The following is a 24,150-nucleotide window of genomic DNA, read 5'->3' as shown; positions in this document are numbered from 1 at the left end:
CATGGGGTATTTTTGTATTTTGAGCTGAAACGTCACAGACACATTCTGGGGAAACCTGAGACTTATATTACATCTTGTAAAAAGGGTCATAATAGATCTCCTTTAAATACTACAGTGTAGTTGGTGTTAAAAACTGATTTAAGAGCAATGATAGGTGTGCGCAGCAATGGGAAGTCTGTTCTTAGCCCAGTCTAACAATAACAAATAGAATAATAAACAGTGACTCAGGGTGAAAAACATGATTTCTGATTCATTTTTATAAAAATAGCAACATTTTGCAATTAACAAATAATCTGCATTTGACCGAGTCACACAAAATTTTTAACTCAAAGTCTAAAAAACAATGTAAAGCATAAGCAAGCCTTACCAATTTAAAAACTGTACAAATGATTCTCCCCTCTAAAAACAGCAGCGTATTCAGACATTTTAAATCATGTTTTAGTCGTGATTTTGACTTTGACTGATTCCAGTCTGCTAGGCAGATGATGATCGATGATTGTCCCAATGTCCAAAACCTTGTGGGCATATTTCCTACATCCACAGAATAACCACATTACCACAGGAGTTAAAGCTAACAGTGTAGCTTACCTAGTAGCTACCAATCAGCAGTGGCTATAGAGATCAGCATCGTTAGCATTGTCAGTTATAACTGTTCTTTTTAGGAAGCAATGGGACTCCTGGCCTGTTCGTGTTCAGCTCTGTGGAGCCTGTGATTAAGCCACGCAGGGAGAACTTAGCCGCGACCGGCGGGCCGTTACACTGCACAGGCTGTAGAAGCTGCTTGAGTACGGTGCTCCTCTTTTTCAAGCGGTTCCTCTTTTTGGAGCAGCTCTTTGCAGCAGGCAGAGGATCACAGAGGCGGCTGCAGGAGGCGATACCGCAGAATGAAGGCTCGTCTGACTGGGAGGAGTCTTCAGAGCTTCCCTCTGACGAGGAGTCTCTGAAGGAGAAGGGAGGAGGGACGAGGCTACGAGGAGGCAGCTTTAAGTCCAGATTGTGAGGACGGTGGTCATTACACCGCAATCCTCCATTGGGGACTGAAAGGGTGGAGAGTAGCGTGGGAGTTATCGTCTCTGGCTTTCTGCCGGATTTCATTTTACAACGCTTTTTCTGGAAGGAGAGACAGAGCAGTCGTTCATTTGAAAAATTGTTGTATCCAATCAAAATGGTTCACAGAACTTTCAACAGGACATAAATAATTATCCTGATGTATGTATGAGGTTTGTTCTATTTGACTACTAATTAATGATTAAAAATAAAATAAAAAAGCCTCAATACCCTTTTACTCCCGGTTGAATTCCTCCGAGTTTCTACATTATATGCTTCACTTGGACCTGTAAAAAACGTGAAAGGTTACCGACAAGAATGTGTAATGAAGGAACGACCAATTTCAATAAATAAATAATCAAGTTCCCTGAGGCTGCATGATCAGGTCCAGGAAATAAATGACAACGTGGTCCATGTGCCCATGAGTGTCAGGGAGCAAAATCTGATTTTTCACAAACCAAGCATCATAACCACTAAACCATTTCTGGCATTTGGCAAACGCCCTTCTCCAGAGCGACTTACAATGATCTCATTTTCTTTATACGAATGAATGAATGAATGCCTTTTATTGTCACTACACATATGTACAATGAAATTAAGAGCCACTCCTTTTTGTTCCGTGCAAACATATACATTCAATACACAAGAAGAATAAACAGATAATACACAGATAAATAAACAAAATAAATAAACAAGATATACAATATATGCAAGATATATGCACGATAGATAGATATTAGGGTGGATGGCGGAGGTACTATGAAATGCACAGTTTGAGACAATATATACATATGCTGTGGACTCAGTACATGTGTTTGTTTATCATGGTAATAGCTTTTGGGAAGAAACTATTCTTAAATCTACTAGTCCTTGTTTTGATGCACCTGTAACGTCTCCCTGAGGGCAACAGATTGAACAGATCAAAGCCAGGGTGAGAACTGTCCTTAATGATAGCTTTTCCTCTGCTGAGGCAACGGGAAGTATAAATATCCTTCAGGGAGGGGAGAGGGCAGCCAATGATCTTCTGTGCTGCTCTTACTACCCTCTGAAGCCTCTCCCTGTCTGCTGCGGTGCAGCTACCATACCACACCGTGATACAGTATGTCAGCAAGCTCTCGACGGACGAGCGGTAGAAGATCAGCAGCAGATTGGAGTCCAGATTGTACTTCCTGAGAACCCTCAGGAAGTGTAGCCGCGTTTGAGCCTTCTTGATGACCGCTGTGATGTTGTCCGTCCAGGAGATGTTAGCAGAGATAAGGACGCCAAGAAACCGGACGGTGTGGACCTTCTCTACACACTCCCCATTGATGAAGAGGGGGGCCAGCTCCGTGTTGTGTTTTCTGAAGTCTACAATAAGTTCCTTGGTTTTCTTGGTGTTTAGAGTCAGATTGTTCTTTGAACACCAGGCTGCCAAGTTTAGGACTTCCTCTCTGTAGGCTGCCTCCTCTCCTTTTGAGATAAGTCCGACCACTGTGGTGTCGTCAGCAAACTTGATGATAATATTATTGTTGTAGACTGGTCTACAGTCATATGTGTAGAGACAGTACAGGAGGGGGCTCAACACACAGCCCTGTGGAGAACCTGTGCTCAACGTGCGAGTGGAGGAGAGGTGGGGCCCGAGTCTCACTGTCTGGAACCGGTTGGTCAGAAAGTCCTTTATCCAGGCACACGTGAGGCGGGGGAGACCAAGGGTGACCAATTTGGTGACGAGAATGTCCGGAATTATTGTATTAAAAGCCGAACTGTAATCCACAAAAAGCATCCGTACGTAGCTCTGTTGCTGCTCAAGATGTCTCAACACGTAGTGGACAGCTACGGCGATAGCATCCTCTGTGGATCTGTTTGCACGATAAGCAAATTGAAAAGGATCGAAATCTGGGGGGAGGTAGTCCTTGATGTGCTGAAGAACCAATCTCTCAAAGCACTTCATGATAACTGGAGTGAATGCTACAGGACGATAATCATTCAGGCTAGTGGTGGGCGATTTCTTTGGCACTGGAATGATTGTGGCTGATTTTAGGCAGGACGGGATGACTGCTTGGGCCAGGGAGAGATTGAAAATTCTGGTAAAGATGTGGGCAAGCTGGTGGGCACATGATCTGAGCACGTTACCAGGTACACCGTCTGGGCCAGCAGCCTTCCTGGGGTTCACTGCCAGAAACATCCGTCTAACATCGTGTTCCCTCACAGTAAGTAGAGTGGTGCAGGAACCAGAAGGGGATGGAGGCAGGGCTGGACTGGTACGGGGGCCAGATGAGGGTGGAGGTGGGGCTGGAGCAGATAAGTGCTGTTGTTGTGATGTTTCAAAGCGAGCGAAGAAGCAATTTAGCTCTTCTGCCAGAATCGCACTCAGGACTCCTGTTGTCGCCTCACGGCCTCTGTAGTTCGTGATGTTCTGTATACCCTGCCACACCTCCCGTTTATTTTTGCTGGACAGGTGGGACTCTATGCTCCTCTTATAGGCCACCTTAGCTTCCTTAATACCGCCTTTCAGGTTGGCACAGGCAGCTCTGTACAGAGCTCTATTACCAGACCTGAAGGCAGCGTCGCGGGCTTTGAGTAGTGTGCGGACCTGTTTGGTCATCCATGGTTTCTGGTTTTGGAAAACCCGGATGTTTTTTTCCACAGTCACATTTCCGATACAGAACTTGATGTAGTCCAGTACCGTTCCTGTTAATGTTTCTAGCTCTTGATGTTCAAACAAATCCCAGTCTGTCTGTTCGAAGCAGTCCTGTAGTTTGCAGAATGCATCATCAGGCCAGGTGGTAACAGTCTTTATAGTGGTCGTGACACTGCGTCTGAGGGGGGTGTAGGCAGGGGAGAGCAGGAGGGAGAGATGGTCTGATTGGCCGAGGTGGGGGAGAGGTATGGCTCTATACGCGTGCTTGATGTTGGAGTAAACATGATCCAAAGTGTTCGCCCCTCTAGTAAAACACTTAACATGTTGATAGAATTTCGGGAGTACAGTCTTCAAGTTCGCCTTATTAAAGTCTCCTGCAATTATGTGAACACCGTCTGGGTAAGCCCTCTGCTGCTCGTTTATGGTGTTCAACAGGAGAGAGAGCGCCGTGTTCACATTGGCATCAGGTGGAATATACACAGCCGTGATAATCACCACTGTAAGCTCTCTCGGTAGAAAAAAGGGCCGACATCTTACGGACATGTACTCGAGGTCAGGGGAACAATGTTTGTCTATCATTGTTCCGTTGTTACACCAATTCTCATGCACATACATACAGAGCCCCCCCCCCTCTGCTCTTACCGGAGTCCTCAGTCCTGTCCCAGCGAAGCATAGTTACAACTGAGCAGTTGAGCGTTAAGGGCCTTGCTCATGGGCCCAGCACTGCCAAGCTGCCACTGCTGGGATTCACTCTCATGACCTTTTGATCAGAAGTCCAACGTACTAACCACTGAGCTACCACTTCTCCAAACCACCAGTTCGGTTGCTGCAAACTGCTACGTGTGTTTTTTTTACATTGTGCCAGTAATCAGTTTGACTGTAGCATAATCTTCACTGTACTTTAGACCATCATGGAAATTCAGACAACAAAGGTCTGGAGGAACCAAATGGTCCCTTGAAAAAAAAAAAGCTCCTGGTATTGATTGTTCCAGGTAATTTCGGTGGAAAAGCGGCTTTACTTGTCCACTGATCAACTACAATAAAAAAACCAGGACATGAATTCTGTCGCTCATGGGCACCCCCTGTTTACTGTAGAATCACAGCAAAACCCTCCTGGCATTGATAATGCAATCTTTGCTATCGTTTTGCTTGTATTTTCTCATTTGTAAGTCGCTGTGGATAAAAGCGTCTGCTGACGAATGAATACATGTAAATGTAATGTAAAATCTTGCTTGAAAGTGTATCGCAGTTCTACCTTCAGTGGTTGCGATTTGCAGGGATGACTGTGCAAATGGATAAGATGCTCTCCGCTTTGGGTTCACGTCCTCATCAGGGGAATCTCTGAAAATCATCAGGATTGTCTGGATTAGACACAAATAAAACGCATCTAAAATGACATGAGTAAATCTGTGTGAGTACCGAGGCTCACCTGTCAGGGCAGCAGTAGCTGTAGGAGTTTGGTACGTATAGGTCAGGTTCTGTCGAGAGATTCTCAGCCGACATGCGACAGTAATTAACACAGATGACGATGCAGATGAGCAAGCCGAGGACCACACACAGCAGCAGGTAGCTGTGCCGGTCAGAGACCTGCACAACACAGCAGCATTAGTTTACTGATCAACATAACATGTAGCCTATACTGTTCAAACACATGCACATATACAGTGGTTTTGGTCAGGGCAGTGGGTCGATACCTCTCTCTGTAGCTGGCTCACTTGCAGTGACAGGTTAAGGACGAGCTGAGTCACGTTCTCCAGCTGCCTCTGCAGCACCTGTATAGACTCGGTCTGTTTCTGATCCTACAGGCAGAAAAGAAAAGATCAGATTAATAACATGCTGTTCTGGCGTCCCAGTAAAGTCTACTGAAAGTTTAACACAACTCAGGACCAGAAATTGTCTGATGAAAACTAGGTTGCAGATTCAGTATGCAACCTTGAACCTTTTTAAGGACCGGTCCATGTTTTTGTTGGTTTAAGAGCCAAACCATTACATAAATAAGATGGCTCAGTTTTCTAATAAATAGCAGGGAAATAGTGGCTGGACTTTTACTACCTTTCAGTATTATAAAGCACAAATAACACAACTAATTATGTACAAGATGAAAGGTTTTATTGGTTTTTGGCTGCAAGTAATTATGCAGGTGCTCGAAGGCAGTAATTAGTCGTTGTTGCAATTGATGAATTGTTGTTCCTTCCTAGGACCACGGATTCAGAGTGCAATATTCATTCCATATCAGTCTCAACAGTGATCTTAAAATACATCAGGACTTGGGTTCAGTCCAGCGACATGTTGGTGTTGAAACAACTGACTAACAAGGAATATTGTGCGGTCATTGGAAAATAATCAACTTTGGATGGGAACTCCATGGTAAACTCCAGCTTTTTGTTGGGCCACATCATACTACCGCATCATTAATAATTTTCCTATGACAACATGCCCTCTAGTGTATATTCCGTATATCCCATTCCATAACCTACCACCACTCAATACATTACAGAGGAAAAGATCAGCGAGATGAAGTTATTAATTTTGCTGACCTGTTCTTCAGCCATCCTTGACGTGTTCTGGAGTTTAATGATGGTTTTGTTGAAAGCCTTCTGCATCTCCTCCATCTGCTTTCGATACCTATGAAAAAACAAAAGTATGAGCCAGAACAAACAAGCAAGTAGGATTCAAAGCAAAACTGAAGGAGCCATCCATATATCGAATTTCCTTGCTCAGCTCATGAGTATGTCATGGCGAGAGCTTGGGCCTAGGTAGAAAATATCTAATAATAAATGATGTTAATAAGGTTTGTTATTGAAATCACGGTAAGAATGGTCAGTAAGAGCAGTAATCACCTCTGACTGAGCTGTTCCAGGTAACGGCCACTGAGTGACATGTTCACCTCCAGGGCTTTGATCCGGTTGTTTAGCCTCATGAAGACTGACTCCTTCTGGCTGGAGCCAGGGATCGGTGCATCGGTGGAGCTGGGGATTTCGGCGTAGTAGTCAGAGGACGATGGTTGCACCGATTGGCCATTAGTAGAGGTTTCGGATTGAGTGTTGACACTGTGGCCTCCAAGGGGAGCTTCATCGAGCAGATCTTCACTTTTAGGTTCTGCTACAACTGATACCACCTCTAAGGGTTCTGTTAGAGGGGCAGCTGTTATTGATACAGAAGGAGTTACACTTTTGCTTATGGTTGGTTGGACAAAGGACTGATCTGTGGAAGTTGACAGAGGGGTAAATGTCGCCTGATCCATGGTGCTGGTCATCAAACTAGGAGTCGTGTTCTTTTCAGTGGTAGATTTCTCTACTGCAGATACAGACAACTGTACTTGATCCATCTCATCACTTTTAGTGGTTAAAACTGGAGTGAATGTCAGATCCAGGTTACTGGTGAGAATGGAAGTGCGTTTGTCCTCCACTGGTTTATCTCTGCTCTTCTCATTAAGCTTCAAATCAGAACTCTCAACAGCCGAAGGGTCCAAAAAATCCACAACATGAGTGGCTGTAGAGGCAAGAGTGTCAGAGCACGTAAGTGTCACCAGAGCTGAAGTAAGACTTGGTGCAAGATCCACAGATCCAGCTTCAAGCACATGTTCACTCTCAGTAAGAGATGGAACAACCACAGCAGAAGCTTCCACTGGAAAGGTTGTCTCCACAGTCTGGGTGTGGAGCACTTGCATCAGTGATGATGAGATCATGACTGGGACTGAGGTTTCCGTTTTGTGGAAAGTGCTCAGTTGAGAATGTGATTCTTGAGATTTCTTTTTTGTCTTCTTCTGAAGGGGAATGCAGCTCTGCAGGAGGTACTCTTTAAGCGACACAACACAAGAACTGGAGTCAGGAGTGTGCTCCCAACTCTCCTTCACTCCTGAGTACTGCTGCTCCTGTGGAGCCTTCACCCGCTCCTTCTCTGTGTCCTGTGGTGTAGAGCTGGAGGACTTGTCTGGCTCATCCACCTCATCCTCAGGCAGCAAAGTAACGATCTGATCTTCTTTGTTTGTTGTGGTCCCAACGGACTCTGGAGCTGACGGTGTTGCAGTCTCTGAGAGTGGGGCAGTGGGTAAAGGAGCCGTCGGACCTGCGTCTCTACCTTGCGTCATTGAGGGGGTCTCTGTGAGTTTTTTCAGTTCCTGCTGGTCCGATTCCAAACTCTCCATCCTGAATTACACAATAGAAGGAAAATAAAGGAACGTGTCACTCAACAACAAATGAAAGCTGGCAAAAACTGAAAGGAATGAGACCGTCTCTTGCATACTGCTAACGCTACCCGGACTTTTGTTCTCATTACCAACGAATCCAATAAGCACGGCAACTTTGGGTAGTACTACTGACTATAAAATCTGGTTAATTTGTGTCCAGTATTTTTACTGCTAACTGGAATTGTCTGGGAATTGTAAAATGTTTTAAACAAATCTTCTCAGGTACTCACGTAATCTTGGATGAGGTTGGGGAGGCTGTCTGAACTGGAGTTCCTGATGTCTCAGTCGCATTTAAATGCAGGGAAGAATAATTGCCTGTTGAACACAATGGAATAATTAAGCCGACTAACTACCAAATTCCTTCTAAAAGTGTTTGTTCATTGTCCAACTTGTACATTTATAGTGTTAAATATTATCTGCAAAGGGCTGGTGTGCTTGCAGGGTTTTTTTCCCCAATCAAGCTGGAGCCACACTTGATTCCACTAATGGAGCTTGGTCTTCAAAGTATTAACATGTACAGCTCTTACTTTACACTTTGGGTAAACATATTCTCACCTTACATGAAGAAATGCTTGACAGTAGATATTATTTTGTTTGTTACCTAGCCCCCCCTTCCAAAACAAATGGAGAAATCTTAATTTCATTGTACCTGTGCTTATAATATTGTTTGCAGCCACACGAGCCCTCTGCAGATAAAATCGGATACCCCCAGTGTACATCATTGTTCAAACATGTGTAGCTGCAGGATTGTGTATGTGTGTAGAATTACCATCTTCTGGATTGCCACCCAACACATTAGCAGCAATGTTGTTCACCATGTTCAGAATAGCATCTGTAAAAAAACAAACAAAAAAAAAAAAACAAAAAACCAACAAACAAACAAACAAAAAAAAAATGTCAAGTCAGTGCTTATTAGCTGTAGCAATCATGTCAATATGCCTGCAATGCTTCATACTAAACATACTTTTGTGGTTAAACCGTATAACTCAAGTTGATTAACCTCATCATAGATTAGATTAGACATAATATATTAGGGTTATATATTGCTGCCTCTCAGCTCCAGGGTCTCCTGTTCAATTCTGAACTTGGGTTACTGTCTGTGTGGATTTTCACTTTTTCCCCATGTAGTGGTTTTTTCCCAAAAATATGCTGGTAGGTGGGTCATTGCTACCATAAAACTGCCCCTAGGTGTGAATGTGTATGTGTACTACAATGGATGCCGTCCCATTCAGGCGTGCCCAGAGTTCCCCATGAGCCTGACCAGGAGAAAGTGCTTACTGAAGAGAAATGAATGAATGAATGAATGAAAGAAATACTACGTTGGAACTCACCCTTGGCAGACCCGATCAGATTCTTTGAAGCTTTGTCACCTGATGGAACATATCCAGGAGGATAATCTACAGGTTTAAGAGAAGAATTACATTCACAGGACTATAAAACACCAGTGGAAAGATAAGATGTAGACAGAAATGGTCTCCTGAGTATTTCAAAAGCCGGTTCTCACCATCATCCTCGTCCTGGAAGTTGAGTCTCTCAGAGGGCTCAGAATTCAGCTCGTACTCCTCCATCATACTTGTGCCAAAAACCCTGAACACACAAAACAGTGATAAGTAAGGACTTCAGTGCTTCTAGGTGTGTGTATATATATAAAATACAATTTTGAACAAAGGCTTTTTTTGTTTTACCTGAGTAGGCTGAGAGGACAGAAGTGCTCAGACCCAAAGTGTGACAACAGCTCCACCTACAGTCAGATGAAAATGTAACAACAAACAGGAGTATTATAGTATTTTGAAGGAAAATACACCTTTCTTTTTCATATTATTAAATAAGGACAATATTGGTATAGCTGGTACAGAGATTAATTGGTTAAAATGTTGTATTATGGGAAATAATGAGGAATATTCCATTTCTCTCAGGCACTGCGCTGAATGTGGATTGCAACAAGACTGTTAGAAAGCTGTTCACCGGACTCGGATGATCAATAAAAGACAGTGGAGTAGAGGAAAAAAGAAAATCAAATACCATTTACCACTTAGTACATAAACGTAAGCAGACATCTTTATATGTGAATCTCATAGCACAAAGTAAGTGAGAGCAAGTGTAGCATTCAGGGTTGTTAGTTGCAGTTAATTGAAAAGAGCACACACTTTACCTTGCCTAGAACATGAAGAAATTAGCTGGGTTATGTTTACACACAAGCCCTCCCTGCTCACACATCCAGACAAGTTTTATACTCTGGCTCTGAAGCAAAGCCATCAGATGGTACTATTGAGTTTGTGTACTGAAGTAGATTTAGACATTTTCCTGGACATGTGTTGTGCGCCCCTTATTGATGTGATTTACGTATACGATCATAAGAGTCATCGTTTAATTAATATACACGTAGGTTGTCTCAATAGCACACAAGTTGAACTTTTCAAGATTAGTTGACCCACACCACACAGCACGGAGCTGCAGAGGATAAGAACCTCATCTGGAAAATGATATCTGCACACAATCCTCTGCTAGAAACTTCTAGACGTGCTCTAATCTGAAGGTGCGGTGCAATCAATAATCCACTGAGGTTCCACTGTAGTACCGAGCACCATTCATTTCTTCACCCAGTCATTCAAGCACATACGAGAAAAAGAGGGAGCTAACCTTAATGTACTTGGTGAACATCTGACGCAGAAGAGAAAACACAGAATTACAGGAAAAAAAGACAAGACAAAACAGGTGAGAAGATAGTTTGCTCTCAATTCATGATAAATCCGAACTGGTTCTACAGATTGAGACTTTTTTTTATATATAAAAAAATATATTATGAAGGCTTGAGAGATCAAGACATGAAAAACATTAAATCAATAAAAACAAAAGGCAAACAGAAAAAAAACTAAAGAAAAACAGAAGGAAAGAAAGCGATGGTGAGAAGCAGCGGCAAAAAACACACCAAGCAGAACCAGTCCTTAAAGCCCTTCACAAAAACATCTCTGTACTAACCTTCAGACAAGCACTGCCTAAAATTTATTCACGATTCATTCATTCATTTTCATAGCTATTTTTATCCAGACTGACAGGACTGGTACAGGATGCATATCAAGCACACAGCTGAGCGTTATGAACCTTGTGTGTAATGGTTTTCCTGGAAGTCGTGGGATTTGACCTGATAGCACAATGGATTTAGCACAAGTGGACCTTCCTCACATACCTTGACGTATTTAGCATACAAATGCTCGTCCAGTGGAAAACTCTGGACCGTGCGCTCATCCCGGGCATGGAAGGTCCCGAGCTTGGCCCATTTGTTGGTTGGATATCTGTGGACAAACCAGAAATGTTTCCTTGCACCCATTTCCACAATACATTTGAGGCGAACCTTAATTAAACAGCAATGCAAGAACTGCATACTTAAATGAACAAGGAAAACATTAGTCTTGTTAAACGTGTAATGGATGCATTGGTATGAATGATCAGTATTAATCGAAAGGGGAAAGGTGTGGATTCCTAAACAAACGTAGCAATACAGTTAGGCGTAAAAACATCTGGGTGATATGCTGTACACTGGCTAACTGAAACACAGCCTTACATTTAGCTTCAATGCATATATATTTTCTCTTTTCGCTGAGAAATCTTAACACAGCACCATTTACCAATCCTATCAGCATTATCCTCAGTAGGCTGCAAGTCCAATTCCTTACTGTTGTTAAGTGACACTGAAACACTTCAGACATCATAATTTATGCTTGGAAGTCAGTGAGGAGTGTCGTCCCCCCCTACTTATCTACAGGGTTTTATCAATTCTGCTAAAGTCCAGACTTACTACCATAGAAAATGCTCATATTTGATGCTGAAATTTTGTTATGAGGCATTTCCTCACCAGTCTTGCCTTTCTCTCTTTCTCTTGAAATTAATAAGACAAAAAAAAAAAAACTCATCATTTGTCTCATTAACAAGAAACTCCCCAGTGTAACCTCCTCTATCCTGAAGACTTTTCCGTGTCAGAAAACTGGAGACTCCTTCCATAAAACGTCTTCTTATGAAAAACTTCCATTTATCTGGAAAACATGCTATGCGTGCGCTCTTACTATAGACACTATAATGTTTTAGAACGAGTGCATTAATATAAACCTGCACTATTGTCAAAGCTGCTGCTATAGAAAATTAATCAACGCCTTCTAACCAATCAGAATCCGACATGCAATGACGCTGTGGTATAATGATGAATAGTGGGAAAATATACTTAGCATTTAAAAGGAAACCGCCCACATCACCCCACAAATGTTGAAAGCAGGGTTATTAATATGTATGATATGTGTAGTATTTTGCGTCACACGTTTTTTTTTTTCCACTTATACAAACTGCATGCATGGTTGATTGAGATATATATATATATATATATATATATATACATATATATACATACACGCACACACACACACACACACACAAATATTTTTTTGTAAATATTTGATTATATCTTTTCATGTGACATCACTGAAGAAATGACACTTTGCTACAATGTAAACAGCAGGCCTCGCCATGGTCGACCAAAGAAGTTGAGTGCACGTGCTCAGCGTCATATCCAGAGGTTGTGTTTGGGAAATAGACGTATGAGTGCTGCCAGCATTGCTGCAGAGGTTGAAGGGGTCGGGGGTCAGCCTGTCAGTGATCAGACCATACGCCGCACACTGCATCGAAATTGGTCTGCATGGCTGTCGTCCCAGAAGGAAGCCTCTTCTAAAGATGATGCACAAGAAAGCCCGCAAACAGTTTGCTGAAGACAAGCAGACTAAGGACATGGATTACTGGAACCATGTCCTGTGGTCAGCATGATAACGACCCCAAACACACCTCCAAGACAACTACTGCCTTGCTAAAGAAGCTGAGGGTGAAGGTGATGGACTAAACCCTATTGAGCATCTGTGGGGCGTCCTCAAACGGAAGGTGGAGGAGCACAAGGTCTCTAACATCCACCAGCTCCGTGATGTCGTCATGGAGGAGTGCAAGAGGACTCCAGTGGCAACCTGTGAAGCTCTGGTGAACTCCATGCCCAAGAGGGTTAAGGCAGGGCTGGAAAATAACGGTGGCCACACAAAATATTGACACTTTGGGCCAATTTGTACTTTTTCACTTAGGGGTGTACTCACTTTTGTTGTCAGCGGTTTAGACATTAATGGCTGTGTGTGAGTTATTTTGAGGGAACAGCAAATTTACACCGTTACACAAGCTGTACACTCACTTCTTTACACTGTAGCACAGTGTCATTTCTTCAGTGTTGTCACATGAAAAGATATAATCAAATATTTACAAAAATGCGAGGGGTGTACTTGTGAGATACTGTACATACACACACACACACATACGACCTCGTACCCCGAAGGTACGGAATGACAGAATCTAGCGAGAACTTAAGCAAAAACAATCTCAGCATGTCACAAACATCTAACAAACCAAACTAAATGTTCTCATGTTCTGACCTGTCACTGATTGAGACTAGAAAGTCTTTGGGGGTCGAGGAGAAGAGCTCGAAATTGGCAATGTCCAGCTGCTTCACCTGAATGGGCTGACACAACTCAATGACAAACCTGGAGGTGCACACAGAGGAACAGAATGGGTGAACTTGAAGAAAAAGGTGGATAATGTTGTTGGGTGAGATTGAGTTAGAGAGGTGTGATTTAGAGGTGAGGAGGAGAAAAAGAAAACGAGAGGAAATATCAGAGTGAGCGATAAGTTGAAGTATGCCAAGTGCTTGTCTTTAACCTGTATTATAAACTTTATTGCCATGTCTGCTGATTTTGTTTCTAGATCAGCGTCTTGGGGACTTCCACCCATAATAAACGGATGAGCGTGCTCCTTATATTTATACACAGCGTCCTTCATAAGCAGCACATACAGTGAACGTTGGACTTGGCTTACCATATCTTATTGCTGCAGGGGTTCAGCATGTAAACATCTACATTCTCCATCAGGATGGCAGAAGTGCTCTAATAAAAGGAACAAACATGGCAATAAGTATCATTCTCGCCCCAGAATTTCCAAAATGCATTGCTGAGATAAGAGATTCCTGTGCGGAAACTTCATGCCTGTGCTGTTTAGTAACGTCCGCCATGTATATCCATCAAACTTTAACTGCTCACTTTACACCAATATGGAGCCGGTACTGGTTTAGCGAACCAGCAGATGTTCCTTTGGCTTCCACTTTAATCATCAACTGCGCAGTGTGATGAGGCTGATTTAATATGGCTGCCCAGGGGTGATTATTTTCATATGCTTAAGTGTTTTATTCCTCTTATACCACATCAGCTGGCAACAGAGTGCGTAATGAATGATGACATTTTTATGCTGCTAAATGCCTGATTATGATCGGGATTCATTTTCTCTAAAAGCAACGTGGAAAGTAGCGCCAGCTGAAAGGGAAATCACACGTTTATTTGAATAGATTCGCTAACAGGACGACTTCATTGATAAGTCACCGGTGTCAGCATTACGTAATGGTCAGAGGTGAAGCTGTTTTCCAGTACAAAAGAAAAACAGAGGCTGGTGAAGGGAGGGTACGACTGCTATAACGTACGTGATAACAGGAACGAACTTTGTTCCTTTGTTTCACAACATTAAACGTAACTTTAAATGGATAAAACGTACAAGGTGCATTCATTAGTCAATTCAAAATCGTAACTGTTGCCAGCTGCTGTGGTATAAGAGGAATAAAACATGTTTATTTCTTGTTTTCTTCTTGATTCATGGTTGTGGCACAAATTTTGCTCATTTTTCTAATATTTTGGTGTTGGATCTAAACTAATTTGTGCTGAGAACCAGGTTTAAAAGCTTGAAATGGTTCAACATGTAGCTCATGCATCATGAGGGTGGAAATGGATCGAATACAGCGCAGACACCGGAACCTTGAAGTTATTTTATTTGAAGTCATTGCCATTCAGTGCAAAACAACACTCATGCAAATACCCTAAGCTGGTTTGGGTACCTTTGCTTCAGGATTAGAAGCCAGGATCTTAGCGCCACATTCCACGGAGGCGTAGTTTGTGGTTTTCTGCACTTTCTTAACAACACTAGATCCCCCGTTACAGGAAGTGTGAGTGGTTTGACCTGGTGGAGTCGAGGTAAAAGACAAAACATCAGTGATTCTTTGATTCAACAGGACGGATTTCTAAGAAATTGATCAGATAATCTTATCAGTGACGCGCAGCAAATCCATGACAAGACGGTTACGCTCACTGCGTCTTACTTTTTTCATTCTCCACTTCCATCATTATCTTCTTCCATTCGTCAAAAGTAGGAATGTCTTCTGGGTCTTTGCTGGGAAGAGACGGATCCGCTTCTGTTGATACTGGAACATTCTGGTGAACAGTGCAACAGAGAAGGCTTGTTTATCTACACTGCACTGAAAACGACAGGACTGACATTATAAACCAAAATCAGTGTGTTAAACAGCAGTTACAGATATTTAACAAGAAATGCACTTGGAAAAATATGAACATATTTTATTATTATCGTGCTTCTACCTCTAAAAAGAATAATGGAGGTAGTTTGACACAAATGTTTACAAGAATGCAAGCTGGGATGATCTTGTAGTGTGGCTTTACAGGCGTTTTAGGCAACTTTAAGCATTTTTGGAATAAACCCCCGTATCTATAAAAAAAAATTTCACATGTTCCTCATAACCCTGACCTGTTCTTTCAGCATGCTGGAGGCATTGGTTCCCTGAGTCGCCCTGCTCAAACTCGCCTTCGTACTCTTTCCTGTTCCAGGTGTGCTGCTGTTCTCCAAAACCGAGGGAAGACTATTAAAACACATGGAGAGAAAAGAAAACAAGGTCCTGGTTAAACAAATATTTCCAACAAATTAAATGTACCTGTTAAAATCTCAACCACTTTCTTTACGCAAAATCGTGCTGCGCGGTAGACGATAAGATTCCGATGACGACACTTAGGTCGCCATTTTGCTTGAGCTGCTTATTCAAATGTCTTTCAATAGGCCTCGTTCATGAATGAATTCCTTTGTAAATCGTTTACGAGAGAATTTCCACAAGAACTGGGGCATTCATGAAAATCCGGTTAGTTTGAAAAACAAAACAAAAATGCATTCGCATCCTATGTTCCTGAGTTTGTGTAACTTATGCAAAGAAGGACGCTCACTCCATGTGAACCTCGAATGATTGCCTTCAAATCCTATAACTGGTTATGACTGAGATATATATGCGTAATATATATTCATACCATATTAATGACTTGACAGAAAGCGATTTGATAACAAATCTATAAATTACAACACACGTGATTAGCCATTCAGTTAGTAACAGCACCCTGTAGAAGGAGGAAGAATTAGTGTGTGTCTGTGGTAACGGATGCGCTGCACTACTGGAAGATTTAGACTACGCTTTGGAGGCGTTCTTTCACTGTTTAATCATTGCTTGTTCATTTTCAGCTTTCTCTAAGCTTTGCCTTTTATGAGCGTCACTAACAGCAAATCAGTTGTGCCGTGAATGAGCTAGGAATTTCACAGCTGATTGGCGTCTATCAAAATATTAACGCAAGAACGAAGAAAAATCAGTGAAAATCTGGCAAATCTGGCTGGATATTTTTGCTTGTCTTGGCCTGTGAAAACATTTACACACGGCTTTTATTAAAAGATTGATTAACGAGGCCCGGTTGTAGAGGATTAAATGGTGAGGATATATTGTGCAATAAAATTTACAAGCCACTTGGTTTAATCAACCCACTTGGTTTAATCACCAATAAACCCATTACAGACAGACGGTGCAACCCATTGCTCTTTCACAAGACCTGCATAAACCTACATAACCCAAAATCTAATTGTGTTGGCTCAGAACACTGCACATGTTTGGGTTTTCGGCTTATGGAGAACTTAATAACTGGGTAATGAGTTGTGCTCGATGTACGGTATCGCACCTGAGGTCTGCATCGTACGAAGGGTTTTCTCCTGCATCACAGGCAGCGCTAGGGGAGACAGGACTGACGGGAGGGGAAGAGCAGGAGTCATCACCAGCACTGAAGAGAAAGAAAACACCGCTGAACGTGAGGGAAAACTGTGATCCGTTTTGAATCACAAAAAACCAAAACAAACAAACAAACAAACAAACAAAAATAATACAGCCCCACCCTTCAGTCTTCTCTCCATGGACACGCCTCCAAAACAAATGCATGCGGTGCTTAGGATAAAACAACTGAAAGCTGGTAAAAGAGGCGGAGCATTCTGAATTGACTGACAATACTGTATACTGTAACTGACAAACGTGTAGAAGAGCCTCCTCCTGATTGTCTGAATGTTAGTGTTCCTCATTATATCTTTCTTCAGAACCTGGGGCACCCAGAAGACCAGTGTTTCTTGTCTCAGGAGATATTTTTTAATGAATCTGCCGAAATACGCTGAGTAAAGGTCACCACACACACCTCACGACTCCAGGATCCCTGGTTTGGTTCCGAGCTCGGGTTACACCCCTGCACACCAAGGGGCGATTTAGTGTAGCCAATCCAGACAACAGTTTTTGGGAGAGCTTGGAGGAAACCCACATTGAGGTGGGAGAACATGCAACACTCCACGCAGACCGTATGAGTGTGTGTGTGTGTGTGTGTGTGTGTGTACAGGGCAGTTCTAGCTCAGTTGTTAAGACGTTGGACTACCAATCGAGAGTTCGAATCCCAGTACCACCAAACTGCCTTTGCTGGGCCCTTGAGCAAGGCCATTAAATGAGACAAATGTTCATAGCAGATAAGGGCGTCTATCAAATGCCATAATGCGTATGCATTCACTTGGACCCTGACCATTAAACACCGCTTACTGAAGATGAACGGACACCGAATATTACGATAAACGTTCTACATTCGAGAAATTTAGTCTACTGATTGTCAGCTCCTTCTCATGTGAAAGAACAGATAACAAAAGCTTTGTCCTTCAAATGTAAAATCAGACAAGAAAGATGTTCTTGGTACTTCATGGTAAAGTTAAGCACTGCTGTTACAAGCCTCTGACCTGCATGCACGTGGTCCAGGTGAGACAGTAGCAGTGGAGGACAGGTCCTCAGAGACATGAACAGTCTCAGATTGAGTTTCAGATGCAGAAGGAAGAGATGAGACGTGCGTGTTCTGAGGGCCAGCGTCATCCTCGGGGGTAATGGAAGACTCTGGATCATACTCGGCAACCGCCACCTCCGCTGGGGCCTCGTCCACCTGAAAATCCTGAAGATCAGATTTATACATGAAATACACATGAAACGTGTTGTTACAGGAAAACTAGATGTGATTTACAGAAGAAAATATTGCGACTTTCTGTTTGGAGCGAAGAAATTTAAAAACGTATGTAAATGTAAAACCGAGTGTGGGAGTACCTTATCGATACGGTCTTGCAGTGTGGTTTCCTGAGTCTGTGGCTCGTCTGTCGTGTCGGTCTGTGTTTGATGCTCTACAGTGTCAGAGGCAGGAGGGTCTTGAAGCAGATCCTGTTTAACAACCACACCACAGCATTAACACAAGAGATTTGTACAGAGAGTGTGGATGCTCCATCTAACATGTATATTTGTTAAAGTCAGGTTTTCTGCAAAGAGAGATGCTTAGTTAACATTTAAGGAAGGAGTCTCCAGTGTCAGTGCTTTCTAACAGTCAGAGGCAAAGCAGTAACTGCATATTTGTTCGTGGGGCGGTTGTGGATCAGGTGGTACAGCGGGTTGTTTACAAATCGTACGTTTGGCAGTTCGATCCCTGGCCCACGTGACTCCACATGCCGAAGTGTTCCTGGGTAAGACACTGAACCCCAAATTGCTCCTGATGGCAAGCTAGCACCTTGCATGACAGCTCTGCTACCATTGGTGTGCGTGTGTGTGTGTGTGTGTGTGTGTGTGTGTGTGTGTGTGTGAGAATGAGACACAGTGTAAGGCACTTTGTAGAAGTCCTAAGGTTAAAAAAGCACTATATAAGTGCACTTATATAACACATTTTTAAACTGACCAGTTCTACATTTACCATGTTTAAGAAGCGTATAGTAAGTATAATGTGACTATTTTAATTCGCTTTACTAATGATGTAACAACTACGTCATAAAACGTTAAAGCACGTGAATGCAAAGTATTCAGTCAAGACATTTCCACAGTCAACATGCATTAATACATTTCAGTGATTTACATATTACAACACGTGCAAACGCAAGCTGCGCCTCTTGGATCATACCATCGTAAAATTGTCAGAGAGCTGCGTTACATGATTAATGGTGATTTAATCATTACCTTTGAAAGATGAACGGTATTATATACTACTTGTCTGTTTCTATAGAAAGCATGTTTACTAGCAAAGCACTCAGAAGCACTCTGACTCAAAGACACGAGTGAAAGTCTCTCGGGATCCTGCCTGTTTGCTGCACCACCTGCTGCTGCACCTGAGTGGCCTTACATACCTCCCTGTTATTGAAAGTGAATGGGGGACAAAAGACTGTAGTCTCCGATGTGGAAAGCCCTTACAGTGTAAAAAAAAAAAAAAAAAAAAATCTGATTTCAATAAATTATCTGGGAAACAAAAGCCAGATCTAGCTCTGCTCTAATAATGTGCATACTAGACTACGAGTCTGTTTTATGAGCTCACGACCTGAGCTTCAAAGTCAGTCACGCTCCATGTTAACTCTTTTCATGCCACTTCTGAAAAAAGGAAATGGGAAAATTACCCCCATGTACCCCAAATACCAATCTACACAGCCAGAGAGCCAAGAGGAACTAAAATCATGATTTTCACAGTACAGGAATATAGAAATAGATATTTCCTTCCCAGACACAGATTAATGTTAAAACCAGAAGGAGAGTCGCAATTAACTCTGGTGTGAAGCTTTGTAACACTTTCAAATAAACTCGTGTAAACCTAACATGATTAAACCTACTATTTTAGGAAAAGAGCGTACCTCGTCATTTCCTCTGTTCTCCGCGGACTCGTCCTGCTGATTGGGGACGTCCGATGCGGTCTGCGGCTGATCCTGTAGGTCGAGCTGATCCTGCTCTGAACAGTAGCCATGATGAACAGGATGCCTGTGAACAGGACCTCATGTTTATTTTGGCTACAGCATAGCGCTAAAATAATAGCTAGAGATTTTTTCAGTATCATTCAAAGCATCACGGCTTGAGCACAGCTACAAGGGTAACAGACATGTCTGCCTTAAATTGTTACTTGTTTCAGACTGGATGAGGAAAACACACTGCTTCTGCTCTTCAGAGCAGCAGACGTGATCAATACGAATCACTATAACACTCACACTTACGCAGCACTTCAGCACGGGAAGCATTTTCAGTCGCAAATAAGTTAACAGTAGTCCTTAAATAAATAAACAGAAATTAATAAACACTAAAAGAGACATGAATGAATGAATGAGCACTAATCCCTAAATCATTACATAAAAATATGAATGTATAGATGAATAACCAAACTCTAATGCGTGAATGAATTAATAAACACGGATCCCTACATTTATATACAGTGGGGGAAATAAGTATTGAACTCGTCAACATTTTGTTTCAGTAAATATATTTCCAATGAGGTTATTCACATGAAATTTTCACCAGACATCAGTATGAACTCAAGAAATCCACAAATATAAAGAATTCACAACATTAAAGTGCATAAATGCAGTTATGTGTAATAAAGAGGAATGACACGGGAAAAAAGTATTGAACACGCAGACTGAAATGTATTTAATACTTAGTGGAGAAGTCTTTGTTTGTAATGACCGCTTCAAGACACTTCCTGTATGAAGAAATGAATGGGCCGCAGTATTCAGGTGTGGTTTTGGCCCGTTCTTCTAAACATGTTGTCTTTAAATCTTGTTCAACTGGATTCAAGTCAGGTGAGTGACTGGGCCATTCTAATGCCTTGATTTCATTTTCTCTGAAACCAATTGAGAGATGGCCCCAACGGTGCTTACTGGAAGATTCATAAGTTTTGAAACACGTCTGTATCCGATTCCATCAATATGTTTCACAACAATAAGGTTCCAAAGGTCTTGGGAGATTTCTTTGTTTTTACCCATCATGAGATGTTTCTTGTGTGACACCTTGGTAATGAAAAGCCTTTTTATAGACCATCAATTTACTAACCCAGCTGATATTAACTTGCACAGATAGGGGGTGTAATTACTTACAGATTTCAGCTGATTCCTTGCCTTGGAGAACTGCTTTTTCTTAGCGCGTTCAATACTTTTTTCCCCCGTGTCATTCCACTTTATTACACACAACTTTATTTATGGACCTTAAAGTTGTCCATTCTTTGTTTGCGGATTTCTTGAGTTAATACTGATGTCTGGTGAAAATTTCATGTGAATAACCTCATTATAAATATATTTACTGAAAAAATATGTTGACGCGTCCAATATTTATCCCCCCCCCACTGTATATAAATAAGTAAACACTAATACATTAATGAATGAATAACTAAAACATACACATGCACTACTACATGCATGAATAAATAAATAAACAAACCTAAATAAATACTAATCCCTTAACAACCACATCAATGAATAAGCTCTAATACATAAACGAATAAACGCACAAATATACAAAACACTAATTTCCAAGCTGTGGATAATACCCGGATATAAAATTGTGGCTGTTTCACCCACCCCTTACTGCACTCTGATCAGTTTACAGGGCTTCACTCATTGACGGTTGCAGAACATAAAAATGCGATCGCGAACACCAACACTGTAAGACACGGCAGATTTTTCGGGCTTCTTATTTCCATACTATTTGCAAATGAGGAGAACTCTATCAGATACAACGAGCTCTGAACACGACACACAGCTTTCTCATAATCAGTATCTTTATTCTGGACGACTCTTTCAATGATGCAACGTGAAGGCAAGCAAGCACTATCAATCAGTGAAGACAGTTCAGCCTCAAGCAGAACTCGAGATGTGTCTCACAACAGTGCAGTCTAAATTACTCTCCCCAACACACACACACTCACACTGCTAAATCCTGAAGCTACATTCCACCCAAAATCACCTGCTTTTCCACAATTTATTTTAAGGCTATTGCGTAAGACAGGCGTGTAAGTCCAAGTTGTCGTAACACGAAGCGTCACCCAAACACGTGTGTGCTAATGACTGACCCTTGTAACGTTGGCCTGTGCTGTGCCATAAACCATGTAATATCAGCTCAAATTAATAGGTACGCTCTGTAATCTGAGAGAAATGAATTCTCGCAGGTCAGTTATGTGAAATCTAGTCGATTAGGAGTGACATAACTGTACAAGAGATGGAACAGAGCGCTACTCGACGCATGCGAGGGTTAAAACAAGGCATGTAAAAACATGGGAAATGAGCATAGGGAGAAGCGAGTACGATACAGCAGAGAGAAAATACACAATACGACCTTCTGACTAGCAATAAATGAACAGGTTTAGATTAGATAATGGTTTGGTTTCAGCAGAACTCGTGCGGGTCAAACGATGACTTTATACTCCGTCAGTAACACACAAGAGATACCTGTATAGCTCAGTTACATATACAGAACTATATGACATCATCACACATTTTCTGAGCTTTATAACTCCATCGTTACAATAAATAAAAAAATTAATTAATCCTGTTCAAAAGTTTACACCCCCCTGGCTCTTAATGTATCGTGTTACCTTCTTGAACATCAGTGAATATTTGCACCTTGTGTAATAGTCGTGTACGAGTCCCTCAGTCGTCCTCAGTGTGAGAAGATGGTTCGCAGCATCATATAAACACTGTCAGAAAGGGCTCGAATATGCAGATCTTGTAAAAGTAAAGAATGTGCAGGACCTGGAGGATTTCTCTGAAGAACGGTGGGCAGTTTAACCGCTCAGGACAAACAAGGGACTCACGAACGACTCTCACAACACATAAACACATCGTGTCGTGGATCATCCAGGTGACGACACACGGGATTAAGAATTGAGCGTGTGTGAACTTTTGAACAGGTTTGTTTGTGTACATTCAGCTATTATCTTGACTTGTGGACTATATGTAAACATCGGTTACGTGAAATAGATTATTCATGACGGGACTAAATAAACAACAACATGGGATTTTTATCATCCTTCTTATTTTCTTAACAGTATTAAGATTTAGAAGATTCTGCAAGGGGGATGCAAACTTGTGAGCACAACTCTCTCTCTCTCATACACATACACATATATTATACACACACACAAACAACGTAGACACCTTTACACTTTGGGCTAATGATTTCAGTCATATCATGATTTCAGCTGTCTCTGTCTCTTACAGCACAACAGTGTGTGTGTGTGTGTGTGTGTGTGTGTGTGTGTGTGTGTGTGTGTGTGTGTGTGTGAGAGAGAGAGAGAGAGAGATCAACATTATCTAAACACATAACTACCAAAATGAATAATATATCAACAGGCAAATGTAGAAAGACTTCTAGCCAACTTATTAGACAGCTATGCTGCCTAAAGCTCCATTCCTGAGTGATGATATTTAATGAAACACACTGGTGTAGCTAATAAACATGAAGACTTAATAATAATAATAATAATAATAATAATAATAATAATAATAATAATACCCATCTCCAGACTTCCTAGCTGCACCATTAGGGCACATGCTATGCTAGCAGGTGTCAGAGAGAGGAAGTTCCTCTGTATGGTTTCCTCTAAAGCTCTAAAGACATTAAAAGTCTACAGTATAATAATAGACATGAGTGTTGGACTCACCAGTAACACAGCAGCACGACGCTCAGGCAGAACACTGCAGCCTTCAGCCTCTTCATTATCGGCCAAAAGTGCGGAGCAACATTGTTACGCGTCTCCGGAAGTGACGAGTTACAAAAGTTACCACGGAAACACCGGAGCCCTGCGATTCCAGACTGCTTTCGCGTTGAAATGTGAATGTTACAGTGTTACACCGGGGCGGTTATAGAGAGGAACTTAGCGTTAGCGTTAGCAGCGTTGAGTTTCAGCTGACTGTCTGTGTACAGTCTGTCAGCCAATCAGAATAGAGCAACGCCGTGACGTAGGGGGGATTTTTTTTTGTTGTTGAGCACGCCTGCCTTCTTAACCCCTTCACACCAGCAGTGAAGATACTCAAGTACACAGTGCTGTGTTGGATACAAATTTGTGATCGCAACACTTACACGTGCTTGGTGAACATCTCGCTCCAGATTAGTTCCCGAGTGTTTAATCCTAATAATTAGCGTGTGTAGTGCAAAAGAAAAGTTCCACATGCTTCTGGACCATCAACTTCATCCTCATGGAGCTAAAGCCTTGTTTATACTTCCGCCCGTCTCCGCAGCGCGAGCCTCCACTGACTGCGCGCGCAGCTCCACAAA

At 42.0% G+C, this 24,150-nt stretch overlaps 1 protein-coding gene across 2 annotated transcripts; it reads right to left on the bottom strand.

Moving 5' to 3' along the window:
- Nucleotides 1-230: 230 nt before the first annotated feature.
- LOC108268208 (SUN domain-containing ossification factor) lies at nucleotides 231-23,905 on the bottom strand. 2 transcript variants are annotated; one of them, XM_053681640.1, is made up of 24 exons: nucleotides 23,537-23,905; nucleotides 19,746-19,869; nucleotides 18,193-18,303; nucleotides 17,838-18,043; nucleotides 16,757-16,855; nucleotides 15,516-15,627; nucleotides 15,073-15,184; nucleotides 14,812-14,933; nucleotides 13,749-13,816; nucleotides 13,310-13,417; nucleotides 11,044-11,149; nucleotides 10,497-10,517; nucleotides 9,542-9,597; nucleotides 9,361-9,443; nucleotides 9,188-9,253; nucleotides 8,626-8,688; nucleotides 8,087-8,171; nucleotides 6,508-7,815; nucleotides 6,205-6,292; nucleotides 5,362-5,466; nucleotides 5,097-5,254; nucleotides 4,923-5,008; nucleotides 1,279-1,334; nucleotides 231-1,110 (listed from the first exon to the last, which is right to left on the bottom strand). In XM_053681640.1, the coding sequence occupies exons 1-24, from the start codon at nucleotides 23,590-23,592 to the stop codon at nucleotides 640-642; spliced, it is 3,870 nt and encodes a 1,289-aa protein (XP_053537615.1). In that variant the 5' UTR covers nucleotides 23,593-23,905; the 3' UTR covers nucleotides 231-639. The 2 variants fall into 2 exon arrangements, with proteins under 2 accessions (XP_053537615.1, XP_053537616.1); XM_053681641.1 differs by lacking the exon at nucleotides 10,497-10,517.
- Nucleotides 23,906-24,150: the final 245 nt, after the last annotated feature.

Source organism: Ictalurus punctatus, chromosome 7, assembly GCF_001660625.3.
Source record: "Ictalurus punctatus breed USDA103 chromosome 7, Coco_2.0, whole genome shotgun sequence".
NCBI lineage: Eukaryota > Metazoa > Chordata > Actinopteri > Siluriformes > Ictaluridae > Ictalurus > Ictalurus punctatus.
The sequence above is the reverse complement of the archived record's forward strand: the minus strand, read 5'-3'. Positions and strand labels throughout refer to the sequence as shown.

What these genes read in the sequence shown, in the direction of transcription:
- LOC108268208 (XM_053681640.1), bottom strand. Translation starts at nt 23,592, where the DNA reads ATGAAGAGGCTGAAGGCTGCAGTGTTCTGCCTGAGCGTCGTGCTGCTG. An exon ending in TGCAAGACCGTATCGATAAG is followed by an intron (nt 18,044 to 18,192) that starts GTACTCCCACAC and finishes TCTGATCTTCAG; the next exon opens with GATTTTCAGGTGGACGAGGC. An exon ending in CTTCCAGGACGAGGATGATG is followed by an intron (nt 9,254 to 9,360) that starts GTGAGAACCGGC and finishes TTAAACCTGTAG; the next exon opens with ATTATCCTCCTGGATATGTT.